The sequence below is a fragment of the Ovis aries genome, chromosome 15 (assembly GCF_016772045.2).
Source record: "Ovis aries strain OAR_USU_Benz2616 breed Rambouillet chromosome 15, ARS-UI_Ramb_v3.0, whole genome shotgun sequence".
Lineage (NCBI taxonomy): Eukaryota > Metazoa > Chordata > Mammalia > Artiodactyla > Bovidae > Ovis > Ovis aries.
In genome coordinates this window covers 77542100-77554635 of record NC_056068.1, presented here as the reverse complement: position 1 = coordinate 77554635, position 12536 = coordinate 77542100, and the positions used below count along the sequence as shown (strand labels likewise).

At 37.8% G+C, this 12536-nt stretch overlaps 2 protein-coding genes across 2 annotated transcripts; both read left to right on the top strand.

Annotated features, from left to right (window-relative positions):
* The first annotated feature begins 476 nt into the window (after positions 1-476).
* On the top strand, positions 477-1403 carry LOC114118318 (olfactory receptor 5W2-like). The gene has a single exon (XM_027979065.2). It carries the CDS (start codon positions 477-479, stop codon positions 1401-1403), a length of 927 nt encoding a protein of 308 aa, XP_027834866.2.
* Positions 1404-8062: 6659 nt separating this feature from the next.
* Positions 8063-8992, top strand: LOC114118442 (olfactory receptor 5W2-like). The gene has a single exon (XM_027979585.1). The coding sequence runs from the start codon at positions 8063-8065 to the stop codon at positions 8990-8992; it is 930 nt and encodes a 309-aa protein (XP_027835386.1).
* Positions 8993-12536: the final 3544 nt, after the last annotated feature.

Sequence of the window (12536 nt, the reverse complement as noted above, 5' to 3'; positions counted from 1 at the left end):
TTTGAGAAACATAAATTTTGTAATTATCTTTTCTAATCATTTTTTGTATTCAAGTGAATATTTTCAAGCATAGAAAATGCTCAGTCTCATATCTTAAACCTGGCTTCTCTATCACTGGTGTCTCTTACAAATTATTTTGAAGAGATAAGGAGAGTGGAATTTGTTGATATCTACCCACTGAGATAAGGAAAATAATGCTCAGAGAAGAGCTTGTAGAAAGGAGCATACCTCATGAATGATATCTAAATTTACATCACTATTTCTCAAAGCTCAATTCCAGATAATTTTTATTACTGCTTAATATATAGATATCCCTCTTCAAGTATACATACACCTGACATGAATTATTTTCTAAATATAAAGATATAGAAAAAAATCATGCTCTATTTTATATTTTGCAGATGTGCAGAAGTGTTACACATCCAGGTGTCATTTTCTTGATCACTTGCTAAAACTTTAGACAAGAATAAAGAAGAATGAGTAGAGAGAATTGCTCCTCCTTGACTGAGTTCATTTTCTTAGGAATTACTGAGAACACTGAGAACAAAGTGATCCTATTTACAATGTTTCTCCTTGTTTATCTCATCAATCTTCTGGCAAATCTGGGAATGATCACCCTCATTAGGATGGATCCCCAGCTGCACACACCCATGTACTTTTTCCTCAGCCACCTCTCCTTCTGTGACCTCTGCTATTCCACAGCCATTGGCCCTAAGATGCTGGTGGACCTATTTGCCAAGAACAAGTCAATCTCTTTCTGTGGCTGTGCTCTGCAATTCTTGGTCTTCTGTATCTTTGCCGATTCGGAGTGTCTCCTGCTGGCAGTGATGGCCTATGGCCGGTACAAGGCCATCAGCAGCCCCTTGCTCTATGCAGTCAGCGTGTCCAGCAGGGTGCGCTCCCTGCTGGTGGCTGGAGTTTACCTGGTGGCAATGGCAGATGCTCTGATACACACGACATTAGCATTCCGCTTATGTTTCTGTGGGTCAAATGTGATTAACCATTTCTTCTGTGATTTACCTCCACTTTTCCTCCTTTCCTGCTCTGATATACAGGTCAATGAGCTGGTGTTGTTTATTGTTTTCGGTTTCATTGAGCTGAGTACAATTTCAGGAGTCCTTGTCTCTTATTGTTATCTCATCCTTTCAGTCTTGAAAATCCACTCTGCTGAGGGGAGGTTCAAAGCTTTCTCCACCTGCACGTTCCACCTAACTGCGGTGGCCATTTTCCAGGGAACTCTGCTCTTCATGAATTTCCGACCAAGCTCTTCCTACTCTCTCGATCAAGACAAAATGACCTCATTGTTTTACACCCTCGTGATTCCCATGTTAAACCCTCTGATTTATAGTTTGCGGAACAATGATGTAAAAGAGGCCCTAGAGAAATTGAAAAATAAACTATAGTTTTAAATATTTTATTATATATCTGTACATATGACTATACACATATAGTAATTGCTTAATTAAAATTATATGGCATGATACACGAGAAACATAATTTTTTCAGATTCCTAAATGAACAATTATTTGTATTAAACCCCACTCTTAAGAGCTATTACAGTTCCCCTCAAATGTTATGCTTAGTATGTAGCCAAGAGTTTCTATAAGGCACTTGCTATTTTTGAAAAACCTTTTGACATTTCTAGCTGTGCTAATTCTGGACTAATTTTCCATTCAAACATTATTTCAATTTCACTAAGACATTATGCATGTATTGAGCAATCTTCCACCACTTAGGTTCTTTATATTTTATATAGTACATTTTTTTAATATTTTAATGAACTTAAGTTGGTGCTAATATTAGCCAATAATGAACTAAACAGTCAAGAAAGTCATAATTAGATTTAAAATCATCATGGAATAAAAAATTGAGTGCTGTAAATCCAAAAGCAAACTCTATAAAACTAGTATAAAGTAAAAGCATCTTTGGATAAAGATATTCCGTCTCATATCTAAGAAAGATCCATTTTGGGTGAGGAACAGATAGCAGTCGGAGGATGTGACCATGGGACAAGTCTTGAAGTAGAGAATCCCCTGTCTTTAGCGGTAAAGAAGTCATGTTTTCTGCAGCATGGGGTATTCCAAGGATGTTAATCTAAGTAAACCATGTCAGTCGGAGAAAAACTAGTAATGTATGATCTCATGTATATGTGGGACCTAAAAAGGTAGAATGAACTCATAGAAACAGAAAGAAGATTATTGGTTGCTAGGAGTTGGAAGGTGGGAGAAATGGGCGATGCTGTTCAAAGTGTGCAAAGCTTTTGTTATTACATTTGACGAATAAGCTCTGGGGATCTAATATCCATGGTGACTCTGGTTAACCATGCCATATTATAAGCTTGAAATTAGCTACAAAAGTGGATCTTAAATGGTCTCACTATACACACACTACAATGGTAACTGTGTGAGGTGTGAATGTGTTAACCAATTTTAGTGTTGTAATCATTTCACAATGTATACATATAGCAAATCATCACTTTGTTTATCTAATGAATGCAAATGCTATTTGACAGTTATATCTGAATAAATCAGGGGGAAAAAGAAGAAAGGAAGTTGGAAATTAGGTTACAAAGAGCAATGGGGAAAGCCTTGGTAAACTGTATTACTGCGCTGCCATTATCAGCTATCAACAGTGTGTCATATCGCCTAAGATGATTGCCTTTCCTTTTCCCTCATTTTCCGCCATTGTTAAACATCTTTCTTTGTCTCTTTGAATTCCACAAACAACCATCTACTTAAGGCATTATTTTACTTTCTGTGACCTTAGGAAGCAGCCCAGTCAGACCAGATACCAAGATGGAAGACCATGTTTGAGGAGTATGGAGAATTCAATTGCTATCTGTTTGGGAGGGCTTAAGGAGGACATAAAAGTGTAATGTCCAAGATGTTTTTTTTTTTCAATTTTATATATAACTAATATAAATAATAGAAAACAAATTATCTTAAGAAAAATATTACAACTGGACATGGAACAACAGACTGGTTCCAAATAGGAAAAGGAGTACGTCAAGGCTGTATATTGTCACCCTGCTTATTGAGCTTATATGCAGAGTACATCATGAGAAACTTTGGGCTGGAAGAAGCACAAGGTGGAATCAAGATTGCCAGGAGAAATATCAGTAATCTCAGATATGCAGATGACACCACCCATATGGCAGAAAGTGAAGAGGAACTAAAAAGCCTCTTGATGAAAGTGAAAGAGGAGAGTGAAAAAGTTGGCTTAAAGCTCAACATTCAGAAAACTAGGATTATGGCATCTATTCCCATCACTTCATGGGAAATAGACGGGGAAACAGTGGAAACAGTGTCAGACTTTATTCTGGGGGGCTCCAAAATCACTGCAGATGGTGAGTGCAGCCATGAAATTAAAAGACACTTACTCCATGGAAGAAAAGTTATGACCAACCTAGATAGCCTATTCAAAAGCAGAGACATTAGTCAAGGCTATGGTTTCTCCAGTAGTCATGTATGGATATGAGAGTTGGACTGTGAAGAAAGCTGAGAACCAAAGAATTGATGCTTTTGAACTGTGGTGTTGGAGAAGACTCTTGAGGGTCCCTTGGACTGCAAGGAGATCCAACCAGTCCATTCTAAAAGAGATCAGTCCTGGGTGTTCTTTGGAAGGAATGATGCTAAAGTTGAAACTCCGGTACTTTGGCCACCTCATGCGAAGAGTGGACTCATTGGAAAAGACTGACACTTGAAGGGATTGGGGGGGCAGGAGGAGAAGGGGACGACAGAGGATGAGATGGCTGGATGGCATCACCGACTCTATGGACATGAATCTGAGTGAACTCCAGGAGTTGATGATGGACAGGGAGGCCTGGCGTACTGCAATTCATGGGGTCGCAAAGAGTTGGACACGACTGAGCGACTGAACTGAACTGAACTGAATAGAACTCCGTTGATTTAGAAAAAATCGTCACCATGCACAATTTTTAAAATGAGACATCTTCACTCATGTGTTCTATATACATAAACAATTCCCAAAGCAAGTATGTTTTTATCCTTGTAATTGTTCTCTGTCCTTCATTTGATAGTGAAAAATGCATAACAATAAATATTTAGAAACCACTACCTTTACAAATCCTAGCACCATATACTTTAGGAAGTACAAAGCAACCATTGATTTCATTCCTGTGACCTTTAATGCAGTAAAAAATAATAATAATAATAAAATAAATAAATAAATAAATAAATAAAAATAAAATAAACATAATTCAGAAAAGAGTGCACTATTTAGACAATGTGATGAAGTCACAAAATCAGTGAAATGTCCTTGGATGATATGTGGTTGGAAAGTGGGAAAAAGCTGATATTTGGTAAAGAGGGCTATCTTGAAAGGGATTGACAGGAATGTTTATCGTGTCATTAGTCATATCAGCTGAACAGTAGAAGCAAGCCAGTGTTCATCCTTCTGAAAAATGGATCGCCAAAGTATATTATATCCTTAACATGAAATGCTATTCAGCCACATAATGAAACGGAATTCTAACACATGCAACAACATGGATGAAACTGGTAAATATTTTACCAAAGAAAATAAACCTGACAAGAAGCACACACACACAGCATGATTCTCTTTATACGCAAGGCCAATAATAGGAAACCACACAGGATCAGAAAGTAGATTAGCAGTTGCCAGGCTCGAGAGGGAGGAAAGGAGAGTGAGAGCTAGAAGGTGTAGATTTCTTCTGGGGCTGATGAAGATGTTCTGGAAGTAGATAGTAGTAATGAGTGAACAAATTTGAAAGTGCACTAAAAATCAAAGAACTGTATACATTAGAAGGATGATTTTATGACATAGGATTATATTTCAAGATAAAAGAAAATGTGATCAAAGTGTAACATTCTGACATGAGGTAGTGAAGGAGAATATTTGGTGTTCAAAAACACAATGAACAATCAAAAAGGGTTGGATGAAGGGGGATCTTTTAGAATTTCACTAAGTTTCCTCTTTGACTCAAGAAAGAGGAGGTAGTTTTCGGGTAGCTGACACACACCATACATACCATTTGCTGTACCCTTCCTTCCACAGAGCAATTTGGACACAATAATGAAGCAGAAAAACTCCGTTTCTGCTAAATTGTTTCTGAATTCACAGGGGAATGTTGTGCTGGTTGTCCTGTTTCAAAGTCTGTCTGACTCTGCACCCTCAGGGATGGCAGCGCACCAGGCTCCTCTGTCCTCCACTATCTCCCAGAGTTTGCTCAAATTAACGTCCATTGAGTCAGTGATGCTATCTAGCCATGTCTTCCTCTGCCAGGGGAATATACGGAAGCAGAAATATAATTAATGAAGTGTTTGAATAACACTAAAGCCTAAGGGCCATAGCACAGGGATTTAAGTCCCAATATACCTGGTGAAATAAAAGACCAAATGCACATTACTGTTCAACTAACCAAGACCTGCTCTTTCCAGGTATGTTTCCAGATCCTAACTGAAGAAAAATAAGAGAAAATATTTAAACTGGGGGGAAAATAAAAGTTTGTAAATGAAGGACTTTATGCCTACCTACTCATTAAAATCTGCATTTAATAGCAAATAATATTTTCTTCACAAAATTGGAAGAGTCTGTCTGAACTTGTTAACATTCATAATGTAATTTTATTTTCATGCTGGCTCACATAAAAGTCTTTGCTCTTTTTTCAATGAGCAACTGTTCATGAATATAAAATGTGTTTTGCTTTATAGAAACAAAAAAATTAAGGTGTGTTTTCTTTTATAGCATAGATACAGCAATAAAAACAAAAACCTGTCCAAATTCACCTCCATGTAAACCAGGTACTATATTTACTTAGGTCTAAAAAAAAAATGCATTGCTTTCACTTCAATTTAGATATATACACAGGTATACACATGAAACACAGGCATACACATGAACACAACAGAGAGAGCACGGTCTTTGCATTTTAGAATCATTTATTATCCCTCATCTAATTTACATTCAATTAAATTGAAAGTCATTTAAAATCTAAAGTGATGCAAATATATGTGGTACATTCTGTTGTTTTCACTTCTTTTAGCTCTTTTTCTTCCACTGGTCAAGAGAGTCATCCTAGACGGTAACCTCTCCACAGAGAGGTAATGAGCATTATGGGAAAGCAATAGCAAGTTTCTAGGAGCAGGACAGTAATAACTTATTTCATGTCTCACCAAATGCTAAGCAGAAGATAAGCTAAAACCAGTAACAATGATTTTTGTTATTACTAGTCGTTGATGTACTCACTGTTTCTGGAACTAAGAAGAACATTCTTAAACCAATCATGTCTTTTTTTTTTTCTTTTATTTATTATTATTATTATTTTTAATTTTAAAATCTTTAATTCTTACATGAGTTCCCAAACATGACCCCCCCTCCCACCTCCCTCCCCACAACATCTCTCTGGGTCATCCCCATGCACCAGCCCCAAGCATGCTGCACCCTACGTCAGACATGGACTGGCGATTCAATTCTTACATGATAGTATACATGTTAGAATTCCCATTCTCCCAAAACATCCCACCCTCTCCCTCTCCCTCTGAGTCCAAAAGTCCGTTATACACATCTGTGTCTTTTTTGCTGTCTTGCATACAGGGTCGTCATTGCCATCTTCCTAAATTCCATATATATGTGTTAGTATACTGTATTGGTGTTTTTCTTTCTGGCTTACTTCAAGCTGTATAATTGGCTCCAGTTTCATCCATCTCATCAGAACTGATTCAAATGCTTTCTTATCCAATCATGTCTTTTTGAGAGACAAAAAATAGTAATCTTTTTTGTATTCAAGTGAATATTTTTAAACAAAGGGAAAGCTCAGTACAAAGTCTTAGAATCTGGTCTTGCTAACACTGGTGTCTCTTCCATGTGGTTTTTTTTTTTTAATTTTAGTTTTTTATTTTTTAAATTTTAAAATCTTTAATTCTTACATGCATTCCCAAACATGAACCCCCCTCCCACCTCCCTCCCCATAACATCTTTCTGGGTCATCCCCATGCACCAGCCCCAAGCATGCTGCATCCTGCGTCAGACATAGACTGGCGATTCAATTCACATGATAGTATACATGTTAGAATGTGATTCTCCCAAATCATCCCACCCTCTCCCTCTCCCTCTGAATCCAAAAGTCCGTTATACACATCTGTGTCTCTTTCCCTGTCTTGCATACAGGGTCGTCATTGCCATCTTCCTAAATTCCATATATATGTGTTAGTATACTGTATTGGTGTTTTTCTTTCTGGCTTACTTCACTCTGTATAATCGGCTCCAGTTTCATCCATCTCATCAGAACTGATTCAAATGAATTCTTTTTAACAGCTGAGTAATACTCCATTGTGTATATGTACCACTGCTTTCTTATCCATTCATCTGCTGATGGACATCTAGGTTGTTTCCATGTCCTGGCTATTATAAACAGTGCTGCGATGAACATTGGGGTACATGTGTCTCTTTCAATTCTGGTTTCCTCGGTGTGTATGCCCAGCAGTGGGATTGCTGGGTCATAAGGTAGTTCTATTTGCAATTTTTTAAGGAATCTCCACACTGTTCTCCATAGTGGCTGTACTAGTTTGCATTCCCACCAACAGTGTAGGAGGGTTCCCTTTTCTCCACACCCTCTCCAGCATTTATTGCTTGCAGATTTTTGGATCGCAGCCATTCTGACTGGTGTGAAGTGGTACCTCATTGTGGTTTTGATTTGCATTTCTCTAATAATGAGTGATGTTGAGCATCTTTTTAAAGAACTTTAGAAAGGCAAAATCATCCAGCTCTTCTCTCTGATATAAGAAAAATAAGGCTCAGAGAAGAGTTTGTAGAAAGTAGCAACCTCATGAGTGGCAACTAGATTGAATTGAAACATTCTCAAAGGTCTTCCTCATATGCCTTTTATTATTGCAGAATAGACAGTTATGCCTCTTCAAAGAGTAGGTATAAGACTGGATTATTTTCTAAGGATAAAAAGACAATTAAGGAAAAACAGCAGGCTCTGCCTTATGATTTTTGTTGTTGTTGTGCAGAAGCATTAAATACACATATGTGATTTTCTTGATAACTTTCTCAAAAGTTTGCACAAGATCTAAGAAGAATGGAAAGAGAGAATTGCTCCTCCGTGACTGAGTTCATTTTCTTGGGAATTACTGATAACGCTGAGAACAAAGTCATCCTATTTACAATGTTTCTCCTTGTTTATCTCATCAATCTTCTGGCAAATCTGGGAATGATCACCCTCATTAGGATGGATCCCCAGCTGCACACACCCATGTACTTTTTCCTCAGCCACCTCTCCTTCTGTGACCTCTGCTATTCCACAGCCATCGGCCCTAAGATGCTGGTGGACCTGTTTGCCAAGAACAAATCAATCCCCTCCTATGGCTGTGCTCTGCAATTCTTGGTTCTCTGTATCTTTGTCGATTCTGAGTGTCTCCTGCTGGCAGTGATGGCCTATGACCGGTACAAGGCCATCAGCAGCCCCTTGCTCTACGCAGTCAGCATGTCCAGCAGGGTGTGCTCCCTGCTCATGGCGGGGGTTTACCTGGTGGGAATGATAGACGGTTTGATAAACACGACATTAGCATTTCATTTATGCTTCTGTGGGTCAAATGAGATTAACCACTTTTTTTGTGATGTTCCGCCTCTCCTGTTGATATCTTGCTCAGACACGCAGGTCAATGAGTTAGTGATATTCATGATTTTTGGCTTCATTGAATTAAGCTCCATTTCAGGAGTCCTTGTCTCTTATTGCTATATCATCCTAGCAGTCTTGAAGATCCACTCTGCTGAAGGGAGGTTCAAAGCTTTCTCCACCTGCACCTCCCACCTAACTGCTGTGGCAATTTTCCAGGGAACTCTGCTCTTCATGTATTTCAGGCCGAGTTCATCCTACTCTCTAGATGAAGACAAAATGGCCTCATTGTTTTACACCCTTGTGATTCCCATGTTAAACCCTCTGATTTACAGCCTAAGGAACAAGGATGTAAAACAGGCCCTGGAAAAATTGAAAAATAAATGGTTTTAGTTTTTTGTATTAGGCATTTGTGTACACCTATGCATTCATATACATATATTGTTTGTTGATTTACTAGAATTAAATGATAGGATACATGAGAATAATAATTTCTCAAATTATTAAAGTGATATTTGTACTAAATCTTAATTTTGTTTCCCCCACACATGTCATGTTTCATTATGCTTTAAGGATTTGTGTGTGTGTGTGTGTGTGTGTGTGTAGCACTTTGTCTGTGTGAAAACCTTTTCTGTCTTTTCCATTGTGGTAATTTTGTTCATTGTTTAATTCAAACATTGTTTTCAATTACACTAAGATTTATTGTGCATTTACTCAGTGATCTTTCAGCCTGTAGCCTTTTTATATATTATTCTAGATCTTATAGGTTATGCACTACGGAAGTTAGTACTAAAAAGAAATTTAAAAAACAGTCAAGTAATTCATCATTGGCCTCAAATTCATCATGACAAAAAACATAAAGGGCTATAATTTCAAAACTAAAATATCTAAAACTATTCAAAAAGAAAAGCTACTTTGGATAGAGATCTTCAGTCAAATTTTAAAAAGATTCAATCTGGGAAATGAAAACGTTGTAGTCAAAGGATCTGACAGTTATTCAGATCTTAAAGTGGCATTACTGACTCAATGGACATTAGTGTAAGTAAACTCCAGCATTGGTGATGGACAAGGAGGCCTGGCGTGCTGCAGTCCATGGGGTCCCAAAGAGTTGGACACAACCGAGTGACTGAACTGAACTGAACTGAAGTGTACATGTCTATGTCTTTTAGAAGTCATGTTTTCTACAACATGGAAGAACTGTGAGGTCATGTGTTATGTGAAATATCAATAGAGAGGAAGACAAGTACTGTATGATCTCACATATGTGTAAAATCTAAAAGGTCAAATCCAGGAACTCCCTGACAGCCCAGTGATTAGAACTCAATGCATTCACGAACTGGGTCCAGTTTGATCCCTGATCAGGGAACTAAGATCCTGGCAAGCTGAGTGCTACAGTTCAAAAACAATAATAAGAAGAAGAAGATGAAATTCACAAAAACAGACTGAGTTGAATGTTGCTATGGCCCAAAAGGTAGGGGAAATTGGTGATATTGCAAAAAGTGTACAAACTTTGTTATTTGATGAATAATTTAGGGATATCTAAATGTATATGGTATATCTAGTTAACAGTAATGAAAACTTGAGAAATTTGCAAAAAAAAAAGTATATCTTAACTGTCCTCACTATACACACACTCAAAATGGTAACACTGTGAGATGAAGCCTGTGTTAATCAACCTTATTGTGCTAATCATTTCTCAATGCATAAATTATATCACATTCTGTACTAATAATTACACATGGTGTACATTTGAATAAGTTCACATCACATTTGAATAAGTTCACTTCAGTTCAGTCTCTCATTCGTGTCTGACTCCTTGAGATCCCATGAATCGCAGCACGGCAGGCCTCCCTGTACATCACTAACTCCTGGAGTTTACCCAAACTCATGTCCATTGAGTTGGTGATGCCATCCAGCCATCTCATCCTCTGTCATCCCCTTCTCCTCCTGCCCCCAATCCCTCCCAGCATCAGAGTCTTTCCAGTGAGTCAATTCTTCACATGAAGTGGCCAAAGTACTGGAGTTTCAGCTTCAACATCATTCCTTTTAATGAATATTCAGGGTTGATTTCCTTTAGGATGGACTGGTTGGATCTCCTTGCAGTCCAAGGGACTCTCAAGAGTCTTCTCCAACACCACAGTTCAAAAGCATCAATTCTTCGGTGCTCAGCTTTCTTCACAGTCCAAATCTCACATCCATACATAACCACTGGAAAAACCAAAACCTTGACTAGACAGACATTTGTTGGCAAAGTAATGTCTCTGCTTTTGAATAGGCTATCTAGGTTGGTCATAACTTTCCTTCCAAGGAATAAGCGTCTTTTAATTTCATGGCTGCTATCACCATCTGCAGTGATTTTGAAGCCCCCAAAAATAAAGTTTTGTGTCACTGTTTCCACTGTTTACCCATCTATTTCCCATGAAGTGATGGAACAAGATGCCATGATCTTCGTTTTTTGAATGTTGAGCTTTAAGCCAACTTTTTCACTCTCTTCTTTCACTCTCATCAGGAGGCTTTTGAGTTCCTCTTCACTTTCTGCCATAAGGGTGGTGTCATCTGCATATCTGAGGTTATTTATATTTCTCCCAGCAATCTTGATTCCAGCTTGTGCTTCTTCCAGCCCAGCGTTTCTCATGATGCACTCTGCATATAAGTTAAAGTTTGATAAAAATAAGATATCTAAAGATTAGATTTTAAAGACATACAGAAGAGCTCTCTACTTGTTAAAGTACAATATTGTGCTGTTGTTATCAACTATCAATTCTTCTGCACTTCTTCCAAGATAATTTTCTTTCCTGCCTCCTCATCTTCAACCCTGGTTAAATGCCCACCTCTCTGTGGTTTACAAACGATCACCTTTAAGGCATTGCTTTATATCACCCTTTTTGTGAGCATTCTTTGCTAAAGAACTAGCATTTCATCCTTGTTAACAAGCACTGAACTTTGCCCGGGATATAAAATAAATAAACATGAATTTACCTAAAAACAGTCGGCAACATTTTTTGACTATTACTTATGTCTCAATAATACAAAATTCATTGAAGATTTGTTAAGTATCTTAACACACACACACACACATAGACACATATCTCACAACAGTGTATATATATTGTATGTATATACACAACAGTTTTTTGGAAGATGCATAAAATTGTTATGGACACTAAGATAATATTCTTATAAAGACACATGTATTTGTTAATTGCACTAGAAGTAAGAAGCTATAACTTCTTGATATTTGACTATTACATCTGACTTTGATATGGCTTCCTGAAGGCTAAAACACTGAATCAGTTTGCTGAGAAAGCTAGGCTATAGTCCAATCATATATTTGAAATGCCATAAACTACTGAAGAACACTCTTATTTACACATTAAAATTGCAAAGTTAAAAGCCTCAGATGGTCTTAAACTTTCCAGCTGCCATTGTAAATAAAACATCCTTATGTAAAAATATTTCAGAGTGAAAAACTAAAGCCTCTGAAATTACTTTGCTTTTCATGGTGGTATTTGTAAAACAGTATGGTGATTGCAGCCATGAAATTAAAAGACGCTTACTCCTTGGAAGACAAGTTATGAGCAACCTAGATAGCATATTCAAAAGCAGAGACATTACTTTGCCGACTAAGGTCTGTCTAGTCAAGGCTGTGGTTTTTCCAGTAGTCATGTATGGATGTGAGAGTTGGACTGTGAAGAAGGCTGAGTGCCAAAGAATTGATGCCTTTGAACTGTGGTGTTGGAGAAGACTCTTGAGAGTCCCTTGGACTGCAAGGAGATCCAACCAGTCCATTCTGAAGGAGATCAGCCCTGGGATTTCTTTGGAAGGAATGATGATAAAGCTGAAGCTCCAGTACTTTGGCCACCTCATGTGAATAGTTGACTCACTGGAAAAGACTCTGATGCTGGGAGGGATTGGGGGCAGGAGGAGAAGGGGACGA